Consider the following 16530-nt stretch of genomic DNA (forward strand, 5'->3'; position numbering starts at 1 on the left):
CGTTACTATGGAAATCAAAATGAAATGTCAAAATGACATTTCAGTATTCTATATTATTGTTTGTTTGATTGTTTTTTATTTACTTCATATCAAGTACAAGTTTGAGCATATTGAAAAAGTTTAAGTTAGTAAAAGTTCTTTTTGTTTTGTTATTATTTTTGATTTGAAAATATAATCTTCGACACTGATTTTTCATAATTATATTGACGTTTCATAATTTCATCACTAACGTGCCTAGGTATTATAATACGATGCATAAATTCACTCTGAGCCGAATATATATGTCTTAGGAAATTCAAATTAATTATAATATAAAGTGAATACGATCTTTAATATGGTACATAAGTGTACATAATACAAGTTGATATACATACTTTTAGAAATGAATTTTGGCATAATTCCAATCAATTGTATTTTAAGATGAAGTAATAAGACATATTTTTGACAAATTGGCAAGCTTCATCGAGTTCCTCATTCCACTAATATCTGATTAAATAATAATATTTGATTTATATTCCTGTTTTATGATGCTACGTTTTTATTTAATGTTAATGCTATTTCAAATAATTTATGATGATTATTTTATAAATAATTACATTAATACCGAAATGAATTTTGAAAGCATACATCAGTGTAAACTATAATCTTATGTTAATATTAATATAGTAACTTTCTATATAGAGTTCATAAACAATTATACATTAAGCCAAAGACATTAAATAAACCCGTATATTTTAAATTGAGCCGAAGAAAACTGATGCTATTGATTAAATTATCAAACTGAAGATTCATTTATAGTAAACTCGAAGCTATTATTGCCATCATCTGTCAAAATCCGTAAGCATTACTAAACAACTTTAGATAACAGTAATTGCCAAAATAAATACTGAAACTAATGTTAATAATGGATAGCATTGCTTAATTAATAAAATACTAAGTAGATAAAACTAAAGGAATACACTGGCATCAATCAAATACCTCTTACCACCATTATTTGGAATATTTAGATGAACAATTACAATTAATCGCAAAAATCATAATTACAAAACATCGAAATGGACAGGACATCAACGATAACCATTAATATGCCAGTATCATACAGAATATTATCAGTTCTAATGTTACCAATTTAACCAAGCTAAAAACTGTGGAATCGCCATCAAGTATTGTAATACAAAAAGCCATTGTAGTCTACTGCGTAAGGCGATGACCTTTCATCCGGGGGCTCCGAGTCTGATTTTCGGTGTTAAAATAATATATACCTACATATGAGCCTAGGAGAAGTCGAGTGAGCCAACCGACATTTTTGAAAAAAATGAGTTAGGTGCGTTATGGTATTCTACATGTCATTAACTATCATAAAAGTGAGGTGAGCCAAGAAAATATATACTAAAATGGTGTTTTATTGTTAAAATAAAAATATTCATTGAGCTATCGTATTATATTGTCAAATGGTGAAGTGAGCCAAGTCATTAGCTTACTTCACCGTTATCATCAACTGGTTAACGTGTTGTTATCCTATAGAAGTGAACACGGCTAACACGCATGTTGCTATGGTAACATGCTTGTAAGCTGTGTTCACTTATATGCATTCATGCAAGTTTCCCACGTAATGGTGAACATGACTAACTTATCTAAAAGTGAGCCAAGTACTATTAGTATGTAGAGGTGAACACGACTAACATAGGCTAAAGTGAGCCAAGTGACATTAATAAGTAAAGGTGAAGTAAACTCACCCCTTTTATTATCTTATTACAATCAATATTATCCATAAATACTTTTTTTCTATTTGCTTATGTAATAAACTTCCATTTAATATAAAAAAAAATAATACAGCTCCATACAAAAAAATATGTAAAAAGTTCATTAAACTAAAACCTTCAATAAGAAAGTTTCACCATTTTGTCACTTCACTTCTTGAGGGCTCATATTATGATACCGCCAGATAAAACTCTTTCATAATTAAATGGATGCTATTGTATCTCAAATCGGGGTCAACGTCGATTGGGTACATTGGGACTATAAGATTTATTGTCAAACTGTATTCCACGCTATATTAACAAATGGAAAATATAGACAAAATATATCTGTCAGGAAACGACGACAAAAGTTTTTGATAGATGGCATCAATCGACTATCACCGTCTCCTTATTAAAAATTCCTATGTATAACCAAATGTTATGGTCAAATAATGTCAATTAAATAATATAAGATGCCTTATTATATTATATACCTATACATATCGACAAAATATTAAAGGTATAATAGTGAAATTAATATTTTACCATCAGTCCCGCTCTATCCGCCACTGAATCCTTGTCAACTCCTGTAATGAAGATTCCAAGGTTGTACTCCAAGCCCCCTCTAATCATTAACCCTAAAGATTGCCCTGGTTCTATGCATAGGTCCACCTGGAAAGAGAACAAATAACACTATTTTAGTATATTTAGATTAAATTATGTTATGAGTATAAATAACATGATCGTACGATATAATTATAATTTTATATTGTAATCATTATAATCATTAGCCGGGGTCGATCCACTGCTCGATGATAGCCTCCCCTAGCTCCCTCCACTGTTCACGGTCCCTAGTTATTTGCTTCCACATATATCCACCGAACTTAATGAGTTCGTCTATCCAGCGGGTTTTAGGCCATCTGCCACTGTATGGCGGCATTTGCCCAGCGGCTTTCCACTCGCCGAACGACATGTCTAACCCATTGCCATTTCATATGCTTAGCCATCTCTATCACTTCACGTACTCTTGTTTGCTTTCTTATCAATCTTTACGTGTTATGCGTAACATATATATTTCCATGCCACGTTACGCTGGTCGTAATTTTTTGGTTATATTAAGAATTTATTTTTTACATGCAAACGTGAGCGTTGGTAGCACACATTGGTTAAAGGCTTTAAGCTCAATGCACAATGGATAGTCACTTTTGAAGATACTTTTCAAGCGACCAAATGCGCTCCATGCCAGTTTGATCCTGTGAGCTATCTCGTCAGTCAATTTACATTAATTTGTTGTACAAGATACCTATATGTAGTTGAACCGCTCGATTTAAATGCCAATCAGCAAAGCAGTTTATCATTACTTTTATCTTAGAGAAATTTTCTATTGTAAATATTACCATAACAATAATTAATTACATAATATAAATTATGTTATATAGGATGGTAGTCTGCCAGAGATATTTGTGAAGTGGAAAATGTGGTCAGATGGGTAAGACAAAGAAGAAAATTCTGGAATGCAAGCATGAAAAGAATGGACGAAACTACGGTCACACACACCATGTTGCATGAAAGACAGGTGGTTGTCATCTCTCTGGCAGACCTCCTGAAAGATGTAGGGGTAGCTGGGACTCAACTTCGCAAAAATCTGAATAACAGAGATCTGACTATCTACAATAAGAAAAATAAAGTGATACGTGGCACTTCCGTGTAAGTATAAATATCAATTGTTCTATTTATTAATGATAAATGATGATTCATGTTGAAGAATATTATACATTAATTCATTTTAATTTTAATATTACGTCCTTTAAATCCTATAGAATGTTGAAGAATTTAAGGTATAGTATAATATATACATTTTCTTCAGAGGTTTTACTGAGAATACTTAATAGCCTGGCATTTGGCCCAAAACAGGATCACCGTTGTTCAAATTCAATTAAGGAATCAGAAATCCGGAAGATACTGGTTGATTTAACTATGTTATTACAACGTTTTTATTAGGTCATATTCTTATTTGTCTGGTGGTTGTTTATCCGTTGATTGTTTGTCCGGTACAAATCTTGCAATCGATTTTTAAAAAACTTCCCGACTAGCTAGACATTTGAAACTTTTAGAATATATCAGAACACGGTGCCAATTTATTTTTTTAATACTTTTAGTCATCTTTAAGTAGAATTAAATTCATTTTCAGTTAATTCTGTTTTGTATGAAAAGTTATTTCGGAAGAAATACGTAATCCAATCCACTATTATTGGTTGCTAGGAAATTAATAATATATACGTGCGTTACTATGGAAATCAATATGAGTGTCGAAATGACATTTCAGTATTATTTCTATCAAATACAATTTTTTTTGATCGTTTAAGCTAGTCTAGTCAAGTTTATATTATTCAACATAAAATTTAAAACTTCATATATAAAAAGTTCTTTTTATCTTGTAATTATTTTTATATAGGTAGTTATACTTTTTGTTTGTCTATAGTTGAAATAATGTTTTGTTTTCTATTAGTACAAATAAAATTTTGGATAATAAAAAAGTACTTATATAATAATAATACTGCGGTAAATTGCGTACATACTAGGGGTTATAGCCCCGGACAGACTTTTCAATTCTGTATTCGGAATTAGTAATCTTGATTTCGAATCTGAAATCCGAGGATTGGGATATTTTATTTTATTCGAGTTGGTGAAAAGTTTTATAGTTTTGCAAGTAAAGTTTTCCGATCCCGTAATCCAGAGAAATTTTCCTACTTTGCTCGACTTAAGACGATTTTTAAGAAAATCGAAAATAAACCCTGTCGTGAATAGTAATATAATAATGACGTATACTGCGTTTATACGATGAGAATAAATATATTATAACATTTGGCTATTTCATAAAATTGAAATAGTTTTATTAAATCTTGCCTTTTATGAAATTACAATTTTTAATTTTTATGCAAAAACTCATTTTCCTTTCGTTTTATGAAAGAAGCTATTTTTCCAATAATTAATTAAAAAATAATTCATTTTAGTAATAGATAAGTAAACATTGCAATTGTCTATTTGAATATTTTTTTGCATCTCGAGTATCACCTTTCGGCATCTTCGTGTACTATATTATTGCACTTACCAATGGCAAACTTATAGGTAACTGAGTATATTATTTACTAGACAAAAAGATCGCCACAATACATTATTCATACGTAAAGACTTACTCAGGGGTTGGAAAGTCTTATAATAAAATATTATACATCGATATTATGCGCGAACAGGTGAAACGCTACATCAATCTAGGACAACAAGTGTCTATAGATGGATGTTTATTTAATGAAATTGTTCGCAATGTAAAGCTAGGCTGGAGTGCTTTTGGCCGCCTATCTTGTCTTGTTACCCTAAGTAAAAGAGAGATCGAGAAACTTAGGTATGGAGAGGTGCATGCTGGGCATAACGCGAAAGAGCAAAAAGAGGAATGAGTGGATAAGGAAGCAGACGAGGGTTTGCGATGTAATAGAGTTTATTAAAAGCCTTAAATGGAGATGGGCTGGACACATAGCTCGAAGAAGAGACAATCGTTGGACAAATGTAGTTATCCAGTGGTATCCAAGAAGTACAAAACGTCCGCAAGGTAGACCCAGAGGCCGCTGGATCGATGAAATGATAAAGTTCTGCGGAAGTACGTGGCAACGCAATGCACAGGACCGATAGAAGTGGAAGCAGCTTGAAGATGCCTTCATCCAGCAGTGGATAGATTCAGGCTGATGATGATGATGACATTAAATACCTACTTATTGTTTCTAGTTTAACACTTTGTTACCCAGTGGTTTCACTGAGAAACCACCCGCTATTATTTTTGTGCTGCCATTGCTATCTAGTTTCAAGTAACCACATTTTTTTATAATGATAAGCTAGCTATACAGTCATCTGTGTATTAAAAATAAAGTTCACGATCTAAAAACTATAACAACAGATTTATGCCTAAATGATTGTGACGAAGTTAGATATTTTGAGTTCTGTCACCTGAGAGATTTCAAGCAAAATTACACTATATTTTAAACACCAAAAATATTATTTGGTGAGTATTTCTAAGTATTGTTTATATGATGTAGTCGTAATGTAAAGTAAATAATATTAATTAAAACTCCTTTCAATTCATTATATGTTAAATTACATACACTTAGTTGCTATTTTATATGTTTTAAATATATGTTTTTTGTTCTAGTTGCCCAGTGGTTAATACGTATATCCTAAAAACTGAACTACACGTAAAATTTAAAAATAATAAATACATGTAATTATAAAACCGTTTTTAATTTTCGTTTATTTAAACAATTTGAGGTCTAATTTGAACACTTACACATCACAAAAATAACATTAGTTACTCGTATATATCACCGGATCATTCAGGAATTAACATTGATCATTGAAAACTTCCAACAACATTAAGTGATGGGAAATGACAAAAAGTAATTCCAGCGTTTATATTATGTAATCACGGGATTTTGGGATAAGAGATTCCGGAATTGAAAACAACTAATACAAACTGTAATATTATTGATTGAAAAGACATAGTTTACATATTGTTAGTTGTAATATTAGTTGAAGATATAAGCTCAATGGAAACTAACCCGTCGTATACTTCTGTCTTTGCTGCTCGATCTGGAGGATCCTCCGTAGGCGGGATATCTCTGCGTGGGCGGCAAGACGGGAGGCGGCGCCCTCTGGTACTCTAAGGGCGGCGACACCGGCCTGCCCTGCCGGTCCATCCACGAGCATGTCTGCCGCGTCCCGCTGATACTCCCCGTTGGACTGCGGACCGTCATGCTGAGCTGCCGGCAGGACTTGAGCATCTGGAAATGCAAAAACTACTTATATCACTTGATGGCATGGTAAAAACAGCGTTTATCCATCAGATGATTAATTTATCTTGATAGATAAATAAAAATGCCACATGCTCATATTGTATTCGGTAGATAGTTATATAATGCTCAAAGATTATCTTTCATCTATCAGTGGCAAAGGGTGGAGGTAGGCTATTAAGATTCGACATTTATAGTGCACACTAAGCATCGTTAGTCATACTTATTTGTTTTCATTGGACTAAGAATACAATTTTTAGATAGTTCTCATTAGTTTTTAAAATTCAATGAAATCCTGCCTAAGCCGAGCCATAATAGTTTAGGTATGTTATAGGCAATCTGACAAAAATAATCTAAACTTTTCAGCCATACTTATTTCTTTTCGTTGAATTAAAAATACTTGGAATATTTTTTTAAATTCATGAAGCCCTGCCTCAACTAAACCATAATCGATAAAAATTATTCGTCTATCTTTAGAATATCAAAAAATATGTATGGTAATGGCAGAATTTGAGATATTTTATAGATAAACGAATATTTTTGATTATATCGTCACCGTTCAGGCAAAAGTCACCAACCCTGAAAATGGCAGTTTTGAGTTGAGTATGTCACCCGAAGCGTAAAATTATGTTCTTTAAGATGCAAAACTCACCACGGTACATTAGTTAGTAAAATTTTGCTTAAATCCGAATTATTTGTTTTTCACTAAATGACTTTCGATAAAATCTTAACAAGCAAAAGTCATTATAGGTGAATAGACATTATTGACTATATAAAAAAAATAAATCCTTCGTTATAAATATACAAGCAAAAGTCACTATACTATGGATGGTGAGTTTTACTGATCATTCTTTTGGCTAACATTGTTCAGATTATTAACAAGCAAAAGTCACCAAACCATAATTGAGCTACCTTGCTTCCTTCAAAACCTTCCAGATGTTTTAATTACTCGTAGCATCAAAAAGTAAAATTACCTTAAAGAAATTATTAAGAAGACATGAGAAAATAATTTAATGTAGATAAAACCTTAAAAACATTAAAATCTGATTTTTCCTGCATTTTTAAACTTTCAAATTGCGATATCTCAAAACTATGTTTTTAGGGTTGGTGACTTTTGCCTGAACGGTGACGATATTATGTATTATGGCTTGGATTAGGCAGGGTTTAAAAACTAACACAAACACTTTTTTCACACTGTAATCCTGGTTCAATGAAAACAAATACGTTTGATGGACTATTTATGTCAGATCTTAACAGCCTACCTACCATTGTCATCTATGACAATAAAGTATTTATTTGAGTTTAGATGTATCACGCTCATTAGTCATCACATCATTACGTGATCATAATTATACCATATTAATTATTTCTTAAACATTAATAATTCATAATTGGTAGCAATAGAAATATATCATCATATCTAAAATATTGGTTACTCCCGAAATAAACTATAAATCATGTTAATTATAATATCATCCGTTAGGTGTCTTGATTTAAATAACAAAGTAGGTAGCCATTTATTAGTGAAATTTGGTATTCCTAAACTATATAAATAAAGTTATTAAAAATTATTCGCAAGTAGGAAAATTAGACGACAAAATGAAAGATGTGTGTGATAGTATTATTCAGTACTACAACTAGATTTGGTCATTGTTGGGAAAATGAAATTTAAACTTCACTTGATTAACATAAATCTAGGCTATAATTATTATTTAAAATAAAAATGGAAAATTGTGCTTGTCTAATTGGCAACAATTAAATAATGTTCAATTGTATGAAAAAATATTGTATATATATTATTTTATTTATTTAATGCATACTATGGTTTTAAAGTAGTTATCTAACATTTTCAAATACAAAATTAATACAGTTCCCATTAACTTCTGACTTACCTAGTTGTATTATTTTGTAGAGAAAGAAATGTAGAATCATATTCAATAGCTATCTCAAAAACAGTGATAATCAAGTTATCTAGTTGTAGTATTGAGGTGACGAATTGTATCTATTGATTCAATGAAAAAATTGTTACTAATAATTAAACTTAGAGTTCAAAGTCTTTCTGTTTTCTGACATTTTTATCTCTTTATAAGATTATTATTTTGAAAACATGTTTTCCTCCTTTAAAATTATAATTTTCCGAATATTAGGAAATAGTTAAACTGTTGTAAACCAAAAAGTATTCATTGATTAGCTTTCAAATTGGTTTCATTAAAATATTAAGTAACACAATTTCGGTATAACGCTTTGATACTTCTACATAATTAATATCAGCCCCATACATGTACGCGAGAAAGCAGATACTCTCAACGTTAGCTAACCTTTCAAGATGATTAATAATATAGAGGTTTAATTATATAATTAAACCAATCCATTTGAGTGTTGAAAATGAATGAAAAGTAATTTCGTTAGACTGCTGTATTTCGGTCGAAGGTACACGCTTAGTAATTGATTTGTTTGTGTCGATTCCTTCGGCGGAATTTCGGTGACCTAAAACCAAGAACCAGTGACCTAAATAAAAAGGAAAATGTCATGTTGTAATAATATTGCTAGAAAAATAAGATATTATATTATATACATGCCATGAAACACGGAAACTTCCACGCGACTTTGTCTAGTCAGCCATGATACTACTGTTTATTACTACTTCTTCATAAAATATGTTTGTGATGATACTCGTATAAAAAAAAAATGACAAATATCTTCTGGTAATATACTATTTGTTTTTATTAGACGCTGAAGAAGAGCTTTTCTATGCTATAGATGGAATCCAAATGTATACAATTGAGGCCGAAAAAGGGTTATTAAGACTAATAATTAAATTAGCTGCAAGTAATTTTACATTGAATATTTGAGTCGCTTAGAATCATAACTCACATATTCCAAAAATCAAGTTTTGAGATAATCGCTAAAAACCAACAGAGGACTATTTTTTGTAATTAGAAGAACGGTATTGAACTCCCTAGAATATTAATGAGTGAGAGAGTCGAATAACTTTTTTTTTTAAAATATATATACCTAATACTCCTAACGTTGCAGACATACAGCATACTATGAGAAATAGAGCTCCCCGATTGGTTAGGAAGGCGTTGGTGACAAAACTCTATTCTTTGAAATATACGACATATTACACCAACAATGAACATTGTCAACGATTTTCACATGGTTTAAATTGACTTTTAATACTCAACTATTTTTCGGTATATAGATTAATTCATTTAGAATCACTTGGCATATTTAACTAAAAAACGACAAAATTGCAATATGTGAGTTATGATTCTAAGCGACTCATTTATTTGTAACACACTTCACACTAGTATGTCAAAAAGTATTTCAATACGATTTGCCATTTGCAACCGATTATTTTTTTTTATTTATGTCCTATATAATATGTGTGTGTTATTATCACAATAATGCATCATTCTAGCCCAGTGATTCCCAACCAGTATCCCGTGAGCGACTGGAAAGTTTATTGCAAGATTGCATTTCATTTTCTTCATAAATAATATTAAAAAGTCTGATAATAAGCACCTAATACTTAGTGCACATTTTCTTTATCGTCACTGTTCTGGCATAATACACTAATTCGAAGAAATGACATATTGAGTTAGTTATATCAAAATGTCAAACTTTACCGTCTGGAAACCTTCTTAATAAATAAACAGTCTTTATTTTAAAGTCATCCTTTTTACGATTACTTAATAAACTCGCATGATAGACAATTTCAAACATTTTAAAAACTTCAAAGTCAAATTACTCAAAACTAGTATTCTCCAGTTAGTGTGTTCTGCCAGAACAGAGACACTATAATATACCTTATTAACCAAAACTGGTTGTCACGTGACTGGATATATTATGCTGTGTATTATATTAGTATTATGTTGATTGAAAGTTCTAAAAAAAAATCGCCAAATATAACAATTATTATTAAAAAAAAGAGTTTATAGTCACCATCTTTCAAACATTTCATCATTGAGTCCAAAACAGGTCGGAAACTGCACAGTACATGTTGCCAGGAAAAACGAGCTACCAGTAGTTATTTGTTACTATTTTTTGGATATATCGTTTGATCTAGATTTGGATAATGTGATCCAATTGGTAGATACCGTTAATAATACTGCATTATGGTATAAGAAATTTAGCTGCTTTTCTTAGGTATGCTTATATCAGCGGCGAAGGGTGGAGGTAGACTGTTAAGATCCGACATTGATAGTGCACACTAAACTTTCTCAGTCATAAGTATTTGTTTTTATTGAACGAAGACAACAATATACAGAGAGAGTTGGTAAGTTGGTAAGTAAAATCAATTAACCCTGCCTAAACCAATACCATAATAGTGTTGGTATGTTATGGGCGATCCGACAAAAATAGTGCACATTTTTTCAGCCATACTCATTTGTTTTCGTTGAATTAAGAATACATATTAGAGATGGTGTTGGTTAGTTTTATTAAATTCATGAAGCCCTGCCTAACCAAACCATAATCCATAAAAAATATTCTATAGAATATTTATAGTTTAATGGCGTAATCTTAGATATTTTACAAATATTTTTTGACTGTTATCCACTATGGCTTGGTTTAGGCACGGTTTTTCTAAAAACTAACCAATACTGTCTGCTCATTGTAATATTAGTTTAATGAAAACGAATACATAATATGTATCAGTCATATCATGACTGACAAAGTTTAGTATGCTCTACCTCCACTCTTCGCCACTGGCTTATATACTGTAGTTTAAAACTTAACTTCCGACTTGCACGCCGTGTGAATGAAAACTCTGCCATTCTTGCCAGTATTGTTCTCGGTACAACTGACAGATTAATAGGGCAATAATTGCGTTCAAATTTTGTATGTTTATATTTTTTATCTCACTGATTTTTAGTAAGTATTATTTTATGTCATGATTTGAATGTCTTAACTTAAGCATTTTAAGCGTCGGCCTATATTATCGTGGGTCCCAAGTTCGAGTCTTGAGTAATAAGTACACATATTGTTTTTCAATTTGTGTTATGAGTCAGAGTATAGACCTAATAGGTTGAGCAAGTGGCTGACATCCATTTCTCGTAAAAACAAAATCTATTAATACAAAACTTCACTCTGTGGAGGCCCATTTATGATCCTATTATAATCGAACATGGTCGGAATGAATGAATGAATGAATATATAATAATATTATATAATTATGTTCAGTCTTGTTAATAAAAAAATAATTAATGACCACTGAACCATACTTGAATTGAATTGAATAAGTCAAGGTATTATAAAAAGCAAATAATAATAATGCTAAATTATATAATCCAGGGTGAAATTCAGTCGTAAAAAATATACCTATCCTCTTTTCTGTGAATGGCTCGTCGAATTGCAAAATCGAAAGCAATTCAATAGTAATATTTTCTGAATACGTATACATTAATGAAACGTTTCACGTACAAAGAATCACGTTCGTGTTTTTTAAGATTTAATTAACGATAAGTCAGGCTTGTAACCTAATACGGGTTTTAATAACACACTTTATAAAGCTTTTGGTGGAATAAGCTCTCATTTCCTGCCGAACGCTATTTTACGATGGAGCTTCCTAACCGTTACTGGCCGACTGAGAAATTTAAATATCTCTCCGATTTAATATTGGAATTATTTTATCACGTACCTATCTTAATTTTACAGATTTTGACATACCCACTGTACCCCAAAGACGATAAAGAAAAACATTCTTATTTAGACATTATATATAGTTGATATATTATTATGTATAGGTACATAATAATATTAATTTGTCTCAGTTTATCAGTAACGCACGAGAAAATAATTACAAGATAAAAAGAACTTTTTTATACATACTTACCACGTTTTAAAATTTTCTGTTGAATCATATAAAATTGACAATTCTATGTATTAATAAATACTTTATTTTTGTACTGATAGAAATACTGAATAAATATAGAATACTGAAATGTCATTTTGACATTTCATATTGATTTCCATAGTAACGCACGTATATATTAACAATTTAGTTGCTAGGACTGGATACACAAGAAAAATGTGAATCATATAAACTTGACTTGACTAAAAACGATCAAACAATCAAAAAAATTTGTACTTGATAGAAATACTGAAATGTTATTTTGACATTTCATATTGATTTCCATAGTATCGCACGTATATATTAATAATTTAGTTGCTAGGGTCCCCTTAGCAACCAATAATAGTGTTTTACTTTTTACGATTTTTTTCCAAAATAACATTCCATACAAAACAGAATTAACTGAAAATTAATTAGATTCTGCTTAAAGATGGCTAAAAGTATTAAAATAATGCATTGTCGTCGTGTTCTGATATATTCTGATAGTTTCAAATTTCTAGCTAGTCGGGAAATTAGTTAAAAGTCTTCAATCGTCCAATACAAATCTTGGACACACAAGAAAAAAATTATACTGGACAAACAAGAATACGAGCCAATAAAAACGTGGTAATAAAATGTATGCACATGTGCATAGGATTTGCAATACCGGTATTCTGAAAACCAGGATCCCGATATTCAACTACCTGTACCGAAATAACGGTTTTAAATATCTAAAATACCGGTATTATTGCCATTAAGAAAGCAGAGAAATAATTAAAAATATTGTATCTCAAAAGACTGAATCACCTGGTAAAAGTCAACTAATATAACAAAAAATAAATACCTCATATTTATTTTGGGCGCAATAACTCTTGATTTTGTACAAATTTTGACAATAACTAAACAAACTGTCAATTTCGGGTTCTGTATGGAATTGTATTGGAACAAAGTTGATGACATTCATGAAAATATTAGGCTACCGTAAAACAGTTATCTTGATATGTTTTAGTGAATATCGGTATTCAATATTATGTAATATCGAAAAACTGGTATTGATATTTTCATTCGGTAATGTAGTCGATAATGTGTGCAGGAGAATGCAATACAGGGAAAAGGCGGATTAAATTCAAAATTTAAAATATAAACTGACACACAGAAAGGGATCGTTTATTTTAACAGAGTCGTAAAAGAAAACATATAATAAGATACCTTCATAATAATTTGACAGATGATATTACAGTGAAAACACAATATAATATTATTGTTTATATATGGTTCACTTATTTTAATATTAGTCAGGCCAACGAAAGGCTTCAAAATAATCCATCCAGTTGACAATGTTCGTTTAAAGCGGACGAAACCGGTTCCGACTAATATTAAAATAAGTGCATTTCCACTAGAAAATATAGTTAAATATTCTAAAAAAAATGATATTACATAGAATAATTTATACTTCAGAACTACCCATATCAAATAATATTGACAGGTGACTTTTCCAGGTATTTTTTCTAGTATTATATAAGAATATAAACCGATTTCATGATTTCTTCAAATTTTAGTTATGACGTACTTCCACTTGCTAATTATTTAATAAACCGGTAAGTAGTTACGGTAATTGATACTTTTTATTTAAAATACAAAATACTATTTAACGCGTTCGCTGCTGAAGAGATAATGAGATTTTAATTGCCCCCTTTAAAATGCACGTTAATTACATCGATAGGCCGCCTGGCCATTACGCGCCGTGTGCGTCTTCCGCGTCCAAAGTATTAAAAAAAACGGTTAGTTACATGTTCAAACACGCGCGTTAACATAATTTTACTCCCTACTTCAATTATAGTATATCAATTTATGGCTACGGCCGTATATTGTAGCTTAACCACTGGGGAATGCCAAAATAAATGGCGTATTTCAAAAAACACTACCTTATTCTTAGGTCAATAATTATTATAAAGCAATCATTATTCATAGGATTTTTATCACACTTGAATAGTCAAATACATAGCTTATAATGAGTATCTTTAGAATTATCTTCAAATGTGTTAATCTTGCCCATTTTTTGAATAATAAAATGCCCAATTCTTGTCAAATTTGGGATCACAGAGATTATCAATATAATTTTTTATCGTAAATATTTCACTATAATAATGTCGACATAAATTATACTGATGGTTTTATAAATGCGTTTCAAAATTAATAAATGTAAAAAATCTTAACACCACTGCACATTTATGTACTGAAATATGACTATATTTAAAAGAATACTATTTTATGTAATAAAAATACTTTATGCAGTCATCAAATGTTTAAAATAAATATAACGGATAATAAGGCTTCAAAAATTATATAAATAGATTATCTACAACGTTTAAGGTATGTCCAAGATCATGCTTTGAAAATAGAAAAAAGCTCCATTTTTATCCACGCTGAGCACGTCCGCCCTTAACAAATTAATCACTATAAATTAATTTTACTACGAGTAACTTTGCGACCTGTAAATATTTTATTTCGCGCAGCAAGTAAAATTATTATAAGACAATAATATTATGAATATACTTAAATAACAACTTTGAGTATATTCGCAAAGTAATAGTATATCTTTTTTTAAATTCAAGTATCAATAAAATAAAAACTAAAGACCAAATCGAAATAAATCCATAATGTGTATTCTCAACTCTCGAACAATACCCAATCCGAATGCAATACGATCCCAATCCCTCGAGCGATCTGATCCGGGAATATGTGGAACACTTAAGTATTTCATGATAATAATCTCAAAGAAAAGTGTTACGGCTATACTTGGAAATGATTAGATGGCCTGCCCGCGGCTTACTTCTGGTTCAGTGTGACATAACTCGATACTTGCCTAACAGGATTATGGACATAACCTAGTAAACATCGAGTACCTAACTAGCAGAGAAGTAGGTATACATTTTCCTAATGAGATTAATCCGCATAATTTAATAAAGATCACGACCGGTTTCGTTTGGACAAAGTAGTGATGTAGAACTTTTTTATTATTAAGACGATACTTCAGTGAAACGGCAAAAAATTTTCAACTATAGGCGCGACGAAATTTTGGACTCGCTGGCAGTCCGAAAGCGAACGTCGAGGTGTGAATACGTCAATTTTTTTCGTGATGGCGACGGGGGTATTAATTCTTAAATCGTGTAAAGATGACTAAAAACGTTACCCATTTACTTGAAAAAGAAAACATGTCAATGAATATATTATTATTGTTACTAATAAAACAATAAAAATAGAACATTAAATAGACGCATGTTGGATTTATATGACAAATTATATTTCGTTTGGCATGCGTCATTTGCACCCGCGACCCGCAATCCGCGCATCGTCTAGCCACGATCTTTTTAGACCACGCCTCAACCGAGGTAAAGCCTTAATGGGTTATAACAGTTAAATACCGCCTTCAGTAAATGTCTCCACTTTTCTTCGTCTGGTGAAAGATTCATTCACCGACTTAGTCTCAGATAAGCTATGTATCTTTTTACATAGCCCAACTACTTTAGTTTAGATCTCCCGATCCTCCTCTTTATTCTGATATAATTATTAATAAAGAGTCTTTTAAGTGGTTGTGATTTTTCTATTCTTAAGACGTGGCTTGCCCGTCTAGTTGTCCCGGCGCCCAGTCAGCGGCGATCTATCAATTCCCAGTAAGTCATACATCCGGATTCTGCGTCAAAGGTGTTGTCACCTGTCCAATAAACATGTCCATGTGAGAATGTCACAAAGAAATACAAGATGTAAACGAAATACTTGGGGGAATATCTACAAAATGTGTACGAAAAACGAAGAGTTGCTTATCAATCCTGTTAATCCAACCAGTTGTTGGACCCATCAAGCCGTCCAACCTGATCACCACAAAGGTCAATTGTGTTGCATTTAGAAAATTTTCAGCATTATATTGAGTGCGCGAAGTTCTCTTCACTTTGATTGTAGGTACGACAGTTTTATATTAGCTTTTGTTTTATCGGTACTAATTTCTTATATACTTATACACTTAGAAAAGTTGAGTGTGTAAGACGATGGCCTTTCATCCCTTAGATTCCGTTAGATTCCCAGTGAGGGCATAATATATTTATGTGATTTCATTCTC

At 31.2% G+C, this 16530-nt stretch overlaps 1 protein-coding gene across 4 annotated transcripts in view; it reads right to left on the reverse strand.

Moving 5' to 3' along the window:
- The window catches only part of LOC147066314 (whirlin-like), a 183241-nt gene that overhangs the window by 120954 nt on the left and 45757 nt on the right, over positions 1–16530 (reverse strand). For all 4 annotated transcript variants that reach the window (XM_085956039.1, XM_085956041.1, XM_085956038.1 and 1 more), the window contains 2 exons: positions 6347–6568; positions 2286–2411 (listed from right to left, as the gene is read on the reverse strand). In XM_085956039.1, the coding sequence (XP_085812165.1) occupies positions 2286–2411; positions 6347–6568 (348 nt within the window). The remainder of the gene's footprint in view (positions 1–2285; positions 2412–6346; positions 6569–16530) is intronic.

This window comes from Rhyacophila brunnea, unplaced genomic scaffold (assembly GCF_057557595.1).
Source record: "Rhyacophila brunnea isolate RB1 unplaced genomic scaffold, BYU_Rbru_1.0 scaffold_5, whole genome shotgun sequence".
NCBI lineage: Eukaryota > Metazoa > Arthropoda > Insecta > Trichoptera > Rhyacophilidae > Rhyacophila > Rhyacophila brunnea.